This window comes from Mya arenaria, chromosome 14 (genome assembly GCF_026914265.1).
Source record: "Mya arenaria isolate MELC-2E11 chromosome 14, ASM2691426v1".
In the NCBI taxonomy this organism is placed as follows: Eukaryota; Metazoa; Mollusca; class Bivalvia; order Myida; family Myidae; genus Mya; species Mya arenaria.
In genome coordinates, this window is record NC_069135.1 from 58,064,327 (window position 1) to 58,083,196 (window position 18,870).

An 18,870-nucleotide genomic window follows, 5' to 3' on the forward strand; every position below is an offset into this window, starting at 1 on the left:
AAAATCGCTAATATCTTTTATCTGTATATGAATCATATAACTGTGATCTACGCTTTCATTTTGCAGGAAAGTAGTGACATATCAGAGTATTACTGTGGTCTACTTTTTTATTTTTAACAGGAAAGTAGTGCCATTCCCGATAATAACTAGGGACTACTTCTTATTTTAACTTGAAAGTATTGCCATCCTGGATTATTACTGAGATCTACTTTTTTTTCCACTGGAAAATAGTGCCATCCGCGGGTATAACTGTGATCTACGCTTTCAATTCGCAGGAAAGTAGTGCCATCCGCGGGTATAACTGTAATCTACGCTTTCATTTGCAGGAAAGTAGTGCCATCCCCGAGTATTACTGTACTAGACGCAGCGATAGGACACTACCCGCAGTGGGAGGATCCGAATGCCGTCTTCGAATCATACAAGTCCTTCTTACAGTCCATCAAAAAGACTTAAATTCTCACTTCAGGTCCATCATAAACCTTGAAATCATTCCACCAGTGCATAAAACGCCTTGAAATTAATCAACCAGGCCATTTAGGATAATTGAAATCATTATATCAGTCCATCAAAACGCATTGAAATAAAATTTAATAAATCAATCAGTCCATCAAAAAGCATTGAATCATTCCCTCCAGTCCATCATACGCATTGAAATCACCTAACCAGTCCATTTAGACGCGTTAAAATCAATCCACTAGTTCTTTAAAGATGCAATTGTTCACCCAACTAAGTTTTACCACGTTTAATACAATTGTTTTAATTTACCAAAAAGGATTAATTAATGTCAAAAGAATGGTTCCTATGAAGGATTCTTTGTTTAATTTGAAAGAACGGTGCAGAAAACACGGTATTTCTACCTTATGAAACAATGCTAGATCGCAGTAAATCTTTTAGCATTCACCAATCATTTAATATTTTTGCGTTTTCAGCTTTTGAATACACGGTTTTAAACTTGTTACCTGTATTAATATTTTCATGTATGCATCATCTAGTAATAAGTTGAAGGTTTATTACTCAGAATTTATGTTTTTTATACATGTGTATGTATTGATTTTAAATGAGAGTGTCATTTTAAGAATCATTGTCCAAGAAAACGCATTGCAACAACCAACCAGTCCATTAAGAAGCATTTAATATCCCCCCACTCCATCAAAATGTCTTGAAACATTTTGGCATGCTCATTTGTAAGCCTTCTAATACTTACCTTATTCTAAAAATATAATAACGACAGGAATCATTAACATCTTGACATTATTACTTGAGTTTCCAATTACTTTTGTTTTTTTAGGTTAAATTTCTATAAATAAAGGTGATCAAATACAGTGTAAGAAGTGTTCCCAATGGTATCATAATCATTGTGTAAAAGCACCAGTGGACATATCACATGTAGACGTTGAATTCATTATATCCAAACTGTTCTATATTACACTCGCTCACTCACTCACTCACTCACTCACTCACATCACTCACTCACTCACTCACTCACTCACTCACTCACTCACTCACTCACTCACTCACTCACTCACTCACTCACTCACTCACTCACTCACTCACTCACTCACTCACTCACTCACTCACTCACTCACTCACACCCAACCACTCACCCTCACCAACCCAACCACCCACCACGCACGCCACGCACGCACGCACGCACGCACGCACGCACGCACCTACCCACCCACCCAAAAAAACCTTATAATTTCAATAATATTTTTTCCTTCTTTGTCTATATGGTCAGCAATTGGTCAGCAAATCTCCTCTTTTTCTATATCGTCAGCTAATAGGTCAGCACTTTGGCACGACCCCTCAATATCGGGTGGTGCTAATAGCTGTTACCCGGTATCCGGTATCGCCCGGTGTCCGGTACCACTTGTCGATACCGGATTGAGTGCTACCGCAATGTTATCAGATGACTAATCTCATTATGACATGACCCGCTTTTGTATTGCCTTCTGAAGGTATCATTATCGGATAATGATCTTTGATGTTGGCGGTATGCTTGATTGTTCTATTGTATCTTGATTGTATTTTTTTGAGTTATAAACAACCATTTAAAATCGTTTACTGTCATATTTTTGAATTGCAAGATAGGCAAACTAGCGACAATAACAAATAATAGCGAACTCTCACACAAAATGCATAGGTAATTGCACGGAAAAAGATGTGCACAACGCATGTTTTAATTATTGTTATAATTTAAACACGCATGATTGATATAAGTTCGTAAGCATATAATGAAAATATCAACAAACACAAAAAAACATAGGTAATTGCACAAACCATTATGTGCCAAACGCATTTTCAATCAATGTTATAATTTAAACATGCATCACGAGACCATCGGTGGACATTGGATAACGGGCCTATCGATACCGGGATTTCTGAAGATAGTATTTTATTATCCGTTACCGATTGTGACGTAAATCCCGTATGTATAATGTTTATACAAGAATTGGATATGTATTAGTCAGACAATGATATTGTCACATCTGAGAGTGTCAACTTTAAAAGGCACTGGACCAATAAACAGATACACAGGAAATTGACCCCATGCCGTGAGACAAGTGCAATAAACAAGGGGATATATCTTGCCGCTCATGCTTGAAGTTAACATATTATAAGAAATGTATAATAAAAAACATGTTTTAAAGGCTTGACAGACAACAAAATTGGAATTTTCTTTTTTACGATTTACATACATATAAGACTTAAACTTACCGAGAAAAAAACGAATAAGCACGACGGCGTTTGAAGATCAACACTGGATGTTAATTCAAAATGAATTATTTCTATTCAAATATCACAATAAAAACCAAAAGTCAATTATTATCAAATTATAATGTATTGTATTCAAGATGTACAATTTGTTAAAATTGTGAATATTAAGGGGACTGTCAACATATTAATACAGGTTAATCATACTATTCTTCGTTCAATCAAACTAACTATTCTGTTGTATTTGTGTAACATAGTCAACGATTCAAGATTCAAACATATTTATTAAGAAACGTAAACATAATGTTTCTTTTTACATGATAAGTTAAATTTAGATTATATATCATGTGACATAGTAATAATTATTTCTAATCATGATTAATTGCATATTAATTAAGCATATTTAAGTGAAAGAGAAAATTTATCAACATATGAATGCATAAATAACAATATCAAAGCCAAAGGCCATGGTTGATTGTTGGGGACATTGATACCGGGCCTATCGATACCGGAATTTCTTAAGGGAATATTATATTACCCGGTACCGTTTGTGACGAAAAACCCGGTATCAACATAATCTGGTAGATATCATAAACAGTCATACCGACTTTTCTCAATATCGATACCGGGTCTCGGCTTTTAGCACCACCCCTCAATATCATTCAATTTCGCGACTATCTATTTTCATCATCTGTCAGACTGATGCTTTTTAAGCAGTAAGTATAATCCATTGCGAGTCCGTGGTCTGGTGGTATGAAAATTGACTCTCAACCCAGGGGTCGTATGCTCGATTCGGTTTTGACCACTAAAATAATAACCATCTTCCTGTAGTGTGGTAACCACAAAAATCGTGTTATTGACGATACCATGTAAGGGAACTTTTTTAATATTTGGACATTAATTATGTTCCCTTAACGAAGAGTTGCCAAAACCAAAAATACTCTGAAGTACTGGCTTTTTTAAATGGAATAGTACTTATGGGAGAAACTCACAGGGCAGGCTGCTGCCTAGCTACACTAATGAGAGAACAGGGATACATTTGTATTACTTTGACATTTCTTTTGTTGCTCTGTAACGTCTCAAGTCTGCCATAGTGATAAAATTGTCAAAAGACTCGTTGATGGCCATTTAGGTGGACTAGGCTACAGTCATGCCACTCTACTCTAGTCATGCTTCTTCCAGTGTTGGTACTGGCAGACTTGTTGCATTCATCGCCTTTGTCATTCACTCCAGTTTTTATCGACATTCTTAAGCCTTTCAAAGTTAAAAGAGTTAAAAGTTGAATATCAGTCACTCTATTAATCCTTTTGATCGATGTTTCTACCCAAAATATCAAAAAATCAATACTTATATCAGTCATGACGTAAAAAAAGGACTGATGCTTGTCAACGTATGCCTGTTATGTGGTTATAGCTACAATAATGAGCCTTTAGGGATACTTTTTTATATATTGACATTAGATATAAATATATACATGGATGTACATTGAGATTGCACATAACTTTTTATTTAACTTGTGGTAACTCTTAATTTGTTATCATTCACCATTTCTGTGTAATGAGGTATACTTATCACTACCCAAGAGAAAGTAAGCAACGCTGACAGGATATTCTGATTTTTTTCAGACTTGAATCCAATATGTCACTACTGTCTGGAGCAAGATCTGGACCGAGTTTTCAAGTGTATAAAACATTAGTGAAGGTATTTTACTTGTTATTCCAATTAATTGAGATATATAAATGCGTAACTATATAATTGCTAATTTCTGAATGTATGACAGCTAATATCACATTGTTTTAAACTTTTAATCTTGTATTTATATACCTATAGGACCCGCACCCCCCTCCCCCAGGTCCTGGGAATAGTGGGGACTTTTGGTCCAGCCAATCCCAGGTAAACCTCGCCCAGCGTGGACAAACTGCTGGTCAAATCTCCCATTCCTTGCTATTTTTGTGCGACCCCCCCCCCCCTACCACATTCACTTGGCAATGCAGGGCCACCTGGAAGATAACAACATGGCCCATTTCCCCCTTTATCCGTGGTATACCCCGATCCTTTGTTTCCCTAATTTCAAATTTACATGATTGGTCTTTTAATACATAATTTATTCAGCTTGGCAATACAAATATCTAACATAGATAAGACGCTTGTTTGACTTTATATTTCTTTTCGTGTTTCTTCAGTTTGTTAGAAGCTGTCACAATGAGGCGTATGATCGATACCCCCTGTTGTTTCACGAACAGTTCCAAACTTCAAAGGACAGACATTTCAGCTACATGCTGCAGAAATTGCGACCCAGAAGAAGAACATCCCAGGTATATGTTCACTAGAGGGTGTGTGAAATATTATGTTAGATAATAAGTATCTTCAGTGGTCGAGAGTGTAAGATAGGTTCATCCCAACCCGAGCATAGGTTTTTTTTACAAAAAAGATGTTTACTGATTTTCCGAGAACACCCTTTTGAAAGAGTTGGTATGAACTATTTTACACAAGCGGCCATGGTAGATGTTTTTATTCCCATCTCAGTTAAACTAAATACCGTTTAGCAAAAATGTATTTTTATGCTGGAACTCTTTTTTGTGTTACAAGTGAAGAAAAGGTTGTTCCATGTGGATATTTTTTATCTTTGCCCTTGGCCAAGGTAAGGATATCCAGCAAAAACATTTGGATCTACTTATATAGAAATATATAGGGCTTACATTTTTTCAGCTCCCCTTGAAACTTTTTTCCCAATATTTATAAGCAAGTTCCATCCCTCTGAGATATTTGCAGAGTTCTGTACCTTGATCTACTGATAAAAACAGACAAGCATGGACATCCTATCTTTTGAAGTTAAGCAGTTTGATGACTATCCCCCTCTGTCATAAATTTAACATTTAAATCAATTTTTCATAAAACTTGTCAACATTTAAATGCAAAAGTTTGTTTTTCTATAAACATAAATCCCAATTGATGCAAGTTTTCATTTTTTCTTTCTTTAATTTCAACATTTTAATCCTATCTTCATGATTTTTGGTCAGAATATTTGAATCTGAGACAATATTCTACCATTATTTCTACTCCATAGACAATTAATGAAAGTAACAAGCAATTTTTAATTACTGCCCACTAACTATATAATCTTTAAAAAAAATCCATTGTCAAATAAAAAATCTATTTTACTATTATATGGTGTACCGAATTGCCTCATATCCAAAAATATTTTGAAGGCGACTATAAATTAATTTCTAGATTTTCATCCCCGCCCCCTGCTCTTTTTATTCGCCGCTTTTTAGTTTTATTGACTCAAATAAAAGATGTTGAACTCAGTCTTTTTTTGCATACCTGTCTGGTACTGTCTGGAAGTGGTGTTTATTCGTACCTACGGTTCAATTAAGGAATGAATTGCGGGGTTGATGTCATTATCGGGGTATGAACGCAATTGGGTTGGTCAATGTGTGTGTAGTCCGAAGGACTCCACGCGTACTTTGACCAACCCAATTGCGTTCATATCCCCGATCATGACATCAACCCCGCAATTCATTCCTTATATTTACACCAATAGTTCATTATTTCATTCAAGAATTGTTAAAAAACTACTTCATTTTATTTAAGAAATTCTTTCAGTAATCCGTTCTTACCCATTATGTAAATAGAACGACCCGACTATAACCGGAAACATTTTTTTCAAATGACGTCACAAAGATCAACCACTTGAAATCACTTTAAAACGTAAAAATTGAAACACTTCTGGCACCAATATATTTAAAATATAATAAACTAACACTTTCTAAAATGTTGATCTATATTTTACGGGACCTGCTGACACAATACAACTAATAACAAGATCAATAGCTTTCATGCATATTGTTATGCAATATATTACGATCCGAACATATCCGAAGATGTTGCGTTCATCGAAGGCAGTTCATTTAAGGAATGGAAGTTGAGGTGTAAATATTGTATTTAAACATTCACATTTGAAAAAGGAGAAATGTTACTATTTTGTTTGTGGCTCGTCTATAAAGTCTTGTATGCAATAAGCAAGAACATGAACATATATTCAAAGGTGAAACTGTCATCAAAAAAGAAAGAAAAAATGTCACCCCCATCCCCCATTTAAAAAAAAATGGATGAAAATCTAGCAAATACTTTTTTTTTTAATAAAACAGCATGCTCTCACTAAACTCATCATACTGTTGATGTTGCTTCCTTTCTCTGATTGTTTTTTATCCTGTCACTTGTAAACATGTATATTTTTGTCAACTTATGACGTAATGCAGAAGGGTTTAGATAATATTATGAATGTTCTAAAAAACAATGTGTGTGTGTTTTTTATACCGGTATATTATTTTTTACATATATATTATTTTAGAAGTTCAAAAAGAGCAGCGCAGATCCTAAAGTATACAGACATGATAATAGTCCAGGACAGAGAGACCCTCTTGAAGTCCTGAAAATTCAGTACGAGGTTATGAAGGCTACGGGAAATATACAGGTACATGTATACATGTTCACATCTATTTTATTTTGACTAGAATGATTTCATATATAATGGCTCCATAGGTAACTCCATAGATAATAGTTAGCAACCATATTATACTATGTATAGGACGCAGCATAAATAGGACGGGGGCAAAATTAAAATACCTGAACAATTGGGTAAAAAAACATTAATACCATAGGTAGAACTCATTGAAAAATGTCCAAATAAGCAGACACCATTTTTGTTCTTTACACAGTATAATATGCTATTATTTTTATCTTCTAAATGATTAGGTTGCAATTGGCAGGCCAAACACAGCCTGGGGCTGGCTTATCTTTTAGAAGACCAGAAAGAATTGCCTCTTTTCTTAGTGTTCATCATGAATTCCCTATCGAATGCCTCTATTCTACCCATGCGCCAGCTTCTTTGAACATTCACTTAAAATAAAACTTAGAGCCAAATAAAAAATAGGTTTGTTTCTGGTCACATGCCCAAAAAGATTTAGGTTGAAGGATTTGTTTTTTATTCTTCTAAAAAGGCATGTTTAAAGAAATACTGATTTTTTTTCTATGAAAAATAAAACACAAACAGTACTGATTAAAGTTCCAAATTTGGCATCCAATCTGTAGACTGAATATGTTTGTAAATGACAGTATCTGTATATACTAAGATTTATTTGAATCTTTAATAAAAGCAGGACTAAAATTTTAATTGGTCCTTTAAATACCAACACGGTCCTGCAATGCAAATTGTGTTGCATGACCTCAAGGCCTGCAATGTCATAAAGACTTATATTAAGACTGATATTACTTCTCCCCCATTCATGGGGAGACATATCGTTTTGGTCCTGTTCTTCATTCCATCAGTCTGTATGTCACACTTTGTTTCCCCTCTATAACGTAGTAGAATGCTTTGACCCAGGAGCTTCAAACTTGTTATGGAGGTTGGTCATGACCAGTAGATAACCCCTATTGGTTATGAGATCAGTAGGTCAATGGTTGCCGTTACCAACAGGTTAAAAAAATATTTTTTTGGTGGGGACCATAAGCTGGAAGATGGTTTTCCTTCTTTTATAAGCTAAAGAATGCTTGCTACCAGGAACTTCATACTTGGTATGCCAGCTGTTCATGACTAGTAGATGACCCTTATTGATTATGCGATCAGTAGGTCAACGTCCAAGGTTGTGATGACATAAGCTGAAAAATGTTTTCAGCTCACTCTAAAGAATGCTTGTACCAAGGAACTTCATACTTGGTATGCCAGTTGGTCATGACCAGTAGATGACCCCTATTGGTTATCAGATCAGTAGGTTGATGGTCAAGGTTGCTGTTACCTTCAGGTAAAATATGATTTTTAGGCGTTGATCATAAGCTGAATAATCAGGTTTCCGCTTTATTATATCCTGAAGAATACTTGCGCCAAGGAACTTCATACTTGGTATGCCAGTTGGTCATGACTTGTAGATGACTCTTATTGATTTTGAGATCAGTTAAACAAGATGGTACTTCTTACATCCATTAATTTTAAGCTCGACTATTCGAAGAATAAGAAAGGAGAGCTATCCTAGTCACCCGAGCGTCGGGGTCGACGTCGGCGTAACCACTTATGTTAAAGTTTTTGTAAGAGTTTTTGTACCACCTCAAATATTTTCAAAGTCCATTGAAATATGGCTTTGAAACTTTGCACACTTTTTCACCATCATGCCCCCAACTTGTACACAGGAGGAGGTAACTTTTTCATGCATTTTAACAAAATTATGCCCCTTTTTCTACTTAGAACTTACTTTAATGTTTGCGTACCACCTCAAATGTTTTCAAAGTCCATTGATATCTGGCTTTGAAACTTAGCACGCTTGTTCACCATCATGCCCCAACCTGTACACAGGAGGACATAACTCTATCAAGCATTTTGACATGATTATGCCCCTTTTTCTACTTAGAATTTATGTAAAAGTTTGCGTACAACCTCAAATATTTCCAAGTCCATTGACATCTGGCTTTGAAACTTTGCACACTTGTTTACCATCATGCCCCCAACCTGTACACAGGAGGAGGTCACTTTATCAAGTATTTTAACAAAATTATGCCCCTTTTTCGACTTAGGATTTATGTTAAAGTTTGCGTACCTCCTCAAATATTTTCAAAGTCCATTGAAATATGGCTTTGAAACTTTGTACACTTGTTCACCATCATGCCCCCAACCTGTACACAGGAGGAGGTAACTTTATCAAGCATTTTAACAAAATAATGCCCCTTTTTCTACTTAGAATTTACGTTAAAGTTTGCGTACCACCTCAAATATTTTCAAAGTCCATTGACATCTGGCTTTGAAACTTAGCACGCTTGTTAACCATCATCCCCCCAACCTGTACACAGGAGGAGGTAACTTTATCAAGCATTTTGACATAATTATGCCCCTTTTTCTACTTTGAATTTATGTTAAAGTTTTAGTACAACCTCAAATATTTTCATAGTCCATTGACATCTGGCTTTGAAACTTAGCACACTTGTTCACCATCATGCCTCCCAACCTGTACACAGGAGGAGGTAACTTTATCATGCATTTTAACAAAATTATACCCTTTTTCGACTTAGAATATATGTTAAAGTTTGCGTACCACCTAAAATATTTTCAAAGTCCATTGACATCTGGCTTTGAAACTTAGCACGCTTGTTAACCATCATCCCCCCAACCTGTACACAGGAGGAGGTAACTTTATCAAGCATTTTAACAAAAGTATGCCCCTTTTTCGACTTAGAACTTACGTTAATGTTTGCGTACCACCTCAAATATTTTCAAAGTCCATTGACATCTGGCTTTGAAACTTTGCACACTTGTTCACCATCATGCCCCCAACCTGTACACAGGAGGAGGTAACTTTATCAAGCATTTTAACAAAATTATGCCCCTTTTTCTACTTAGGATTTACTTTAAAGTTTGCGAACCACCTCAAATATTTTCAAAGTCCATTGACATCTGGCTTTGAAACTTAGCACACTTGTTCACCATCATGCCTCCCAACCTGTACACAGGACGAGGGAAACTTTATCATGCATTTTAACAAAATTATACCCTTTTTCGACTTAGAATTTATGTTAAAGTTTGCGTACCACCTAAAATATTTTCATAGTCCATTGACATCTGGCTTTGAAACTTAGCAGGTTTGTTCACCATTATGCCCCCAACCTGTACACAGGAGGAGGTAACTCTATTATGCATTTTGACAAAATTAAGCCCCTTTTACGACTTAGAATTTACATTTGCTTACCACAAATATTTTCAAATTAAATTTATGTAAATATCTCAGCACATTAGATTGAAATCTAATTTAACAGTGATCCTTGCATGTTTCGCCAAAACTTTTCAATCCATACACCAAAAAGCGGCAGAATAGTCGAGCGCGCTGTCTCTGTGACAACTCTTGTTAATATTTATAGGATCATTGATCTCATGCAGTAGATATTCACTATTGAATAGGGGTGAATAGGTCAAACAAGGTCACTATAGGTTTGTCCCAAGTTCAAAATTACCAATTTCATGTCCATCAACGATTATTTTTCAGCTACGACCACACAATGGGGGAGGCAAGCACTTTTACAATCCAACATTTTAGTTATGAATTTCATTATATATTTTTAGATGCCCAAATCTATGAGACCAGAAGATTGGTATGCGCTGAGAAACCTGGATCCAAATGCCAGCAGCTTGCTTTACAAGTCGATCAAACAAGAGGAAGAGATTCTTGAAAGAATTAAACTCGGACACATCCAAAATGACGAAGAGTTTGTAAAAGCTACCGAGAGTGAGACTTCATTACAAAATCCATTTTATCTGGATTTTGAGGATAACACTTCACGTCAACTGTCAGCGAATGTTTGGAATGACAGATTAGCGAATTGTTTTGGAAAAAATGTCGTAGTGAATTGTCAAGGGATTAACTCATTTCGTGAACATATATCAGTTAATAGCATTTGCCGAAATGCTTTTAACAACTATTCAACAAACATTTATACTGATATGAACAGAAGTCATAAATGTCCTTTGAATTTGCACTTTGTATGTCAGAAAAATATTAACATTGGACAATCGGAAAAGGACTTTCCTTCATCAAATTTTCATCATGTACATCAGGAAAGAGAAATTTTTCCACGGGAAAAGTTGGTCTTCATTTCGAACTCTTCACCCAATGTGTATGAAAATAACACGGACGATATTCCTGTGATATTCAACTTCGGTTTAGAAATTCGGCAAGATCTTGTGTTAGAATACGCCATGAGAAATAACATTAGGCATGCCACATTGCCGATATCAAAGTTTGTAATGTAAGTCACCTCTTTCATTTGATTTGATAAACATGTTTGTTTTTCTTTACTGAAAGTAGCGCCAAAATAGACCAGATTCATTTCATAGTTACAAATATATCTATTTTCATAGTTTGGTCTAAAAATCGTTATCGTAAAAATTAGAAAAAAATGACCCCCATCCTGAAATCAAAAAATGTCCCTTTTGCATAACTGAAAAACTTAATACGTAAATATATTGCCATGTACGCTTGTTATTGCAGAATATAAAAATATCTTTATTTAAAGAGGAAGGTTTAAAAATAAAAAAAATAAAAAAATACCCCTCCACAGCATTGACATTTTAGGTGGCATTTCGAAATTTTTCCATGCGGTTTCCTATCAGGGCGGCAATTGGGGGTATCAATCACATTCAGTGAAATATAGAAACAATTTTGCTGAGAAAATATCAGATCACAAGTTAAAAATCGTTTGAAAATTGGTGATTAATGGCTAAAAGCGTGACTAGCGCTTTAAGAAAAAATATTTTTTTGGCATTTTCCAACAGATCTGTTCTATTGTGAGTTATCTTAATACATGTATATGATTGAATTGAAGGCATAGATGTCAAATTGAGCTGATTCTGAGACAAAAAATACAAAAGTCAAATCGGTCGATCTGTGAGAGTGCAGCTTTTACTGTTACTATAATGTGTGCAAGACTCTAAATACCTCATGAACTCTGTGAAGTGCTATAAATATTGAACAATACTTTGTAGTTTTAACATTATATATTTTACAATGATTGTGTAGAAAGTTATGATAAGTTATGATAATTTAAACAAAGTCACTCTCGTTGGCACAATGTTGCGCGAGAGTTTGGTCTTGTGTTGTACGGAAAATTGGAGTGCCCAGAGAAAACCAATTGTCCGGCTTGGTGACCACTAACCAAACTCACATGTGCCCAGGCTGGGATTTGAACACAGGTCGCCTTGGTGAGAAGAGAGTGCGTAAACCACTACGCTAACCAGTCAACCACGTAGAAAACTTTTTGCTTTATACACATGTAATTGTATATGTGTTTATGCATTTTCAGGTTGACAAATAATCCTAACAGAGATGAGATAGTCGTAACACCAGTTCAACAGTTGGAGATTCTACGGGACGTCGAAGCTGGTATTGACTGGGAAACAGCTATTTTCAACAACTTACTGTACCCTTCACAAAGACTTGTTAGAACTTCAAAAGCGTACCAAGCCATTCGCAAAAACCGACACGCAGATTATTATTTACCGATACATGATTTGGTGATGGATACTTTATTGAAGGCGAAGAAAAAGAAATGTTAAGGAACAAATATTTACAATAAAGCATGTGTGACAATTGCAAAACACATGAGCCGATTATTTGGTTGCAGAAATACTTTTGTGTTATTATACCTATAGAACAATTTAAAAAACAAAACAATTGACTGGATTGTACATTGCATTGTCTTGAATATAGATATGCTGTTTATAATAAACAGACAAACAGTGTTGGAACGTATAAACTTCTTGTTATGACATAAATTACCTGTTATGACATTAAATCCCAGCTTCATAAAGTGATGTAGGGACTACATAGGAATTGTGTGCATGATCATGTTCGTTCGTCCGTCCATCTGTTCCTTTTTGTCCGTTCCATATCTTTCTCATTCAAGGTCAGATTTTCAATTAATTTGGCATGGTGATCACCGTAGCATGAGGATGTGTTGTGCTCAAGACCGGTGTTCCTTCTTCAAGGTCAAGGTCACAGCAATGTTCTGAACTTAGTGTGTATTACGGTCCGTCCGGTTTTCATCCACTCCATATCTTTCTAGGCTTCCAAGGTCAGGGTTTTAAATTATTTGGCAGAAGTTACCACCAAAGCATGAAGATGTGTCGCTCACTAGATTTTCCCTTCTTCAAGGTCAAGTTCACAGCAATGTTCTGAACTTAGTATGTGTCCGTCGGTCTGTTCTGTTTTCATCTACTATATGTCTTTCTTAGTCATGGTTGGATTTCCAAATATGTTGCAGAAGTAACAGTACTGCAGAAACATGAGGACAAATCATGCACAAGACTTGTTTCCGTACTTTCAAGGTCAAGGTCTCAGCAAGCTTCTGAACTTAGTATGTCTCGCTCTATAAGCCTAACTGATAATAATAGTGTCCGGTCCATATATATCTTTCTCATTCATGGTCAGATTTTAAAATTATTTGGCATTTGTGACTACAATAGGATGAAGATGGGTTGAAGACAGGATTCCCTAATTTAAGGTCAAGGTCACAGCAACCTTCTGAACTGAGTATGTTTTGCTATATAAGCCTTACTGATAATAGTTTGTGTCCCTACCATATCTTTGTCATACATCAGATTTTAAAATCATTAATCACTTTCTGTGATAGCTCTAGTTTGCTCAAAGAATATTGACCTTGGAATATGAAAGAATATTGACCTTGGAATATGGAAGAATATTGATCTTGGAATATGAAAGAATATTGACCTTGGAATATGAAAAAACTGACCTTGTATTATAAAAGAATGTTGACCTTGTATTATGAAATAATATTGACCTTGGAATATGAAAAAAAAATTGATCTTGTATTATGAAAGTATATTGACCTTGGAATATGAAAGAATATTGACCTTAGAATATGAAAGAATATTGACCTTGGAATATGAAAAAATTGACCTTGTATTATGAAAGAATATTGACCTTGGATTATGAAAAAATATTGACCTTGGATTATGAAAGAATATTGATCTTGGATTTGAACAAACGCCCATTATTTTAGTGAGTGTTCTTTATTGTAGAAAATCACCCATCTGTAACAATTTGATACATAAAACAAATAAATAGAGGGAGAATATTGGATATTCAGCTTATAATTACATAATCAAGAGAGTATAAATCATCCTGTATACACAAAGAATATAAAAACATTCAACAAATGTCTTGTTCGATATACTCTGGCGAAAAACAATGGAATCAAGTGGGTGAAATGAAAATGCATTTAAATACAATTAAAAACAGAAGTGGGCAAAAGCACACTTGTTTTTTCTATACAATTATTTATAATAATTTAATATATAATACAATTATCACTTTTAAGATATTAAAAATTAAAAACTGTTTCAGCCTTTCTGAAAGGCCAGAGACCTACATTTTGCCTGATTTGATGCGACAAAATTCTTATGGCATTTAAGTTTGTTATTTATTTTTTTTAAATATAGAACTATTGTTTCAACGGACATTTTTTCTCGATTTTTTCTTCTGAAAAAACAGGAGCAGTCCTTTAAAAATGTTTATAAACACTTAATTTTATTTTCTAAAAAAACAGGGATGGTAAAACCATTCAACAAATCATTTGGTGTGGCCTTATGAAGAAAAGAAAATATTTATCAGCATGTGGACTGTGTTAGCAATGGTATTGACTAAATCCGACCTATATATTCATATAAAAATATCATACTTTCTTGTGAGATTTGGTCTATAAATACACTAAAGCAAGTTGGATGCAACGTTTCAGTGACATTGAGTCAATTGTTCAGAACTTGGTTTAAGTTAACAACATTGTTAACATCATCGTTGTTAACTTTCAAATCGGAATTCCTCTGGAGGTCTCACTGTAGGCTTATGCAGGCCTTCCAGCAGCCACTAACAAAAAAGTAGGAAAAAAGTAGGAGATTTTCTGACAGAAAAGAAGGAAAAAGTAGAAATATTTTTTACAAAAAAAGTAGGAAAAGTAGGAATATTTTTGGTTAAATATGTAATTATTAATAGCTATAAACTTACCTAGAGGAGATGTTTTTAATGCAAAATCATACCATTCTATATGCCACATTGAATATTTTAGTGAATGATGCTTGGTCGGTTTCTGTTGCTGAACTGTGTGTGTGTGAAAAGAGGATGCACGTCAAAGTGGAACATGTTGCCACACCTTTCAACAACAGAAACCAGCCAGTTTGACATCTTTTGTTCATTTTCTGCAAATAAAACTAGCTCAAAGAACAAACTTTAATATTTTTGCAGACTTTATTTTCAAAAGAGTAGGAATAGTAGGAGTTTTTTAGAAAAAAGTAAGAAAAAGTTTGAAGCTGTTAAAAAAGTAGGAAAAAGTAGGAAAAGTAGGAAAAAGTAGGAACGCTGGAAGGCCTGCTTATGTTCCCTAGTATTCCTTATATAACAAGATTTGAGACAATTGTTTTAAATGAACTTGCCTTTTATAAAATTAGGAGCCCAACATATTATTTTTCACTTTTAAAGCTGCACTCTCACAGATATACCATTTTTACAACTTTTTTATTTTTTGTCTTGGAAAGAGCATATTTTTGCGTAAATATCTGCAAACCAATGATAAAACATTGCTGACAAAAGATCAAATCGCAGATTTTCCTATTTCTATTCAAAAATTAATGTTTTATGGCTTAAACCGTTACTAACGGCTTAAGAAATATGCATAAAACATCAATTTTTGAACTTACATATAAAAATCTGCAATCTATTTTTGTCAGCAATCTTATATAACTGGTTTCCATGGAATCTCGCAAAAATTGGCTCTTTCCAAGACAAGAAATAAATAAGTTGTCAAAATGTTCAATCTGTGAAGGTCATTCATCATGCTTTTAACTTCAACAAATTTCTGAACAAATGGCCCAATGACAGAAATAAGTGGCCTTAAAAGATTAATCCATATCTGTAACTACCTGATTATGATATGCATACAACAATACAAGTGTTTTTCTTCCCCATATCACCTGCCAAAATCACACACCTACATACAGGGCAGGGCCCGCCATATTTACTAACATTTGAGTCTGATTTTGAGACCTTAGACAGGCTCAAAAAAGCAAAATCTTTATTTTGTTGTAAACATGCTTTCATAGGTGCAAAGATGATAAAAGTGGTTGTACCTTTTACAAACAAAAATGTACAACATTCAAACAGACATCTTTTTTATAAACAATGTTATATAATAGATATTTGGAAATAATTAAGATTTCAGTTATCTGAGCCCGAGTCTCAAATTCAGGTTTACGATGTTAGTGAAGATGGAACCAGGTTTATTGTGGCAATACCCTGATTTCTTTTTGAAGAAACAAAGAGTTATATTTCATTGGGAATGGTTAACAATGATTTGTACATAACATAACAAAGATGAGACATGAAAATATTTTATGCATATCTTCACTAAATATTATTATAACATTTCTTATGAGAAAACGTCTGTGACATCATCAAATAACACATCATCAAATAACATTAATAATATATGTCATGTGTTCCCGTTCCGGATAGAAAATTCCGACCCGAGGGCACCTGCGTTGCCAGGTAACGAGGCTTGCCGAGTTACCGGCTACGCAGCGTGCCCGAGTGTCGGATTTTTCTATCCGGAACGGACACACATGATAGATATTTTTTCTAGCATACCTTTAATTACATTTTTTGTGAAGAAAATACATAAGAAAGCGCGTTTTTGTACATATCACCAAAAAGTGCGTGCGATGATGTTTACTGACATCATGACGCGCAGTAATTTGTATTACCTGCATACGTCAATATGTTCCTTCGATATCACGTCTTTTAAGGGTTATTTTGTTTTGTTTTAAGGAATATTTTTGTAAAGTTAATGTTAATGGAACTCATCAATTGAAATCTCATAACTATGGTGACATTTAGTGTTTAATAAAAGAAATTGAAAGTATTACGTCACAGCGCGTGACTCATCTGGCATGGGGGGATGCCAGATGGAGTTTTCCAGCACGGCTGAATTCACCGGAAATGCCTATCCGGTGTGCTAGAAAATATTATCCAACACAAGTTTAACATGCAGGCTTGCAAACATAGTGGTAAAATGGTAGATCCTATAAAACTAAAAAGCCTGCTGGTAAGCAAATAGAGTATTGCACAAAATCATTATCTTGCATTGTCACATGTATAGTACAAACATTACTGCATTCCAGCACATACAATGGCACTCAAGAACATATATTACCATTCAAAAACATGCATTGCCACTCAAGAACATATATTACCATTCAAGAACATAAATTACCACTCAAGAACAAACAGTACCTTTCAAGAACATACATTATCACTCAAGAACAAACATTACCATTCAAGAACATACATTACCACTCAAAACATACATTGCCACTCAAGGACATACCTTGCTACTCAAGAACATACATTACCACTCAAAAACATACATTGACACTCAAGAACATACATTACCACTCAAAAACGTACATTGCCACTCAAGAACATACATTACTACCCAAGAACATACATATGAACTCAAGAACATCATTTTATTAATAAGAACACACAATTACCACTCAAGAACATATACTACCACTCAGACTTTCATTCTCACTCTAGAACACACATATTTACTCCTCAAGTGAAGAACATACATATGACAATATTCTACAGTACCTCTTAAAAACTTCACTTCCATTCTAGATCAAACAGCTTCAATCTAGAACATGAAGTTCAATCAAGAAAAATACCTCATTACTTTAAAACAAGAACCTACATTCGATAACAATAATTACCATTAAAAACATATATATATATAATCACTCGAGATCAGTGCCACTCAAGAACTTTATTTAAACTCAAGAACACAAATCTTGATCCAAGAAGAACAAACATCAATACTCTAAAACAAGAACCTACATTATCACCCAATAACAATCTTCACTCAAGAACCAGAACATTAATCACCACTGAAAAATAAGAATCACCCAAGAACAATCTTCACTCAATAACAAGAACATTAATCACCACAGAGAAATTAGAACCTACATTATCACCCAAGAACAATCTTCACTCAAGAACAAGAACATTAATCACCACTGAAAAATAAGAACCTACATTATCACCCAAGAACAATCTTTACTCAAGAACAAGAACATAAATCACCACTGAAAAATAAGAACCTACATTATCACCCAAGAACAATCTTCACTCAAGAACAAGAACATTAATGACCACTGAAAAAAGAACCTTCCAACCCACATCATCAAGATCATTGATTTGTAACCAACCAAGAACAATTATTACCACTCAAGAACATACATTTCCCTTTATTACAGCTCAATTACATGAATGGTTAATAATGGGATAATAATTATTTAGAACAGTTGGTGCATACATGTATATGTGTTTCAAAGTCATTGTTCATGCCATTTTTGAAATGTGCAATACTGATGAACTACAAGCATATTAGAACAAACCAATACTGGGTAAATTGTTTCGAACTTTGTTAAAGTTAACAATGTTGTCAATGTTTTCATCGTCAAAATGTTACAAACTACTTCTACCGACGAACCGGCATTCATCCGAGGTTGTATTTGATGGAAAATAGCTGAGGAGTTTTGAATGC

At 34.6% G+C, this 18,870-nt stretch overlaps 1 protein-coding gene across 2 annotated transcripts; it reads left to right on the forward strand.

Moving 5' to 3' along the window:
* Nucleotides 1–3,381: 3,381 nt before the first annotated feature.
* Nucleotides 3,382–13,002, forward strand: LOC128217824 (uncharacterized). Of its 2 annotated transcripts, none has more exons than XM_052925227.1 (6): nt 3,382–3,431; nt 4,341–4,416; nt 4,899–5,030; nt 7,070–7,192; nt 10,820–11,502; nt 12,556–13,002. In XM_052925227.1, the coding sequence occupies exons 1-6, from the start codon at nt 3,418–3,420 to the stop codon at nt 12,806–12,808; spliced, it is 1,281 nt and encodes a 426-aa protein (XP_052781187.1). In that variant the 5' UTR covers nt 3,382–3,417; the 3' UTR covers nt 12,809–13,002. The 2 variants fall into 2 exon arrangements, with proteins under 2 accessions (XP_052781187.1, XP_052781188.1); XM_052925228.1 differs by lacking the exon at nt 3,382–3,431 and adding an exon at nt 3,441–3,584.
* The last annotated feature ends 5,868 nt before the right edge of the window (nt 13,003–18,870 follow it).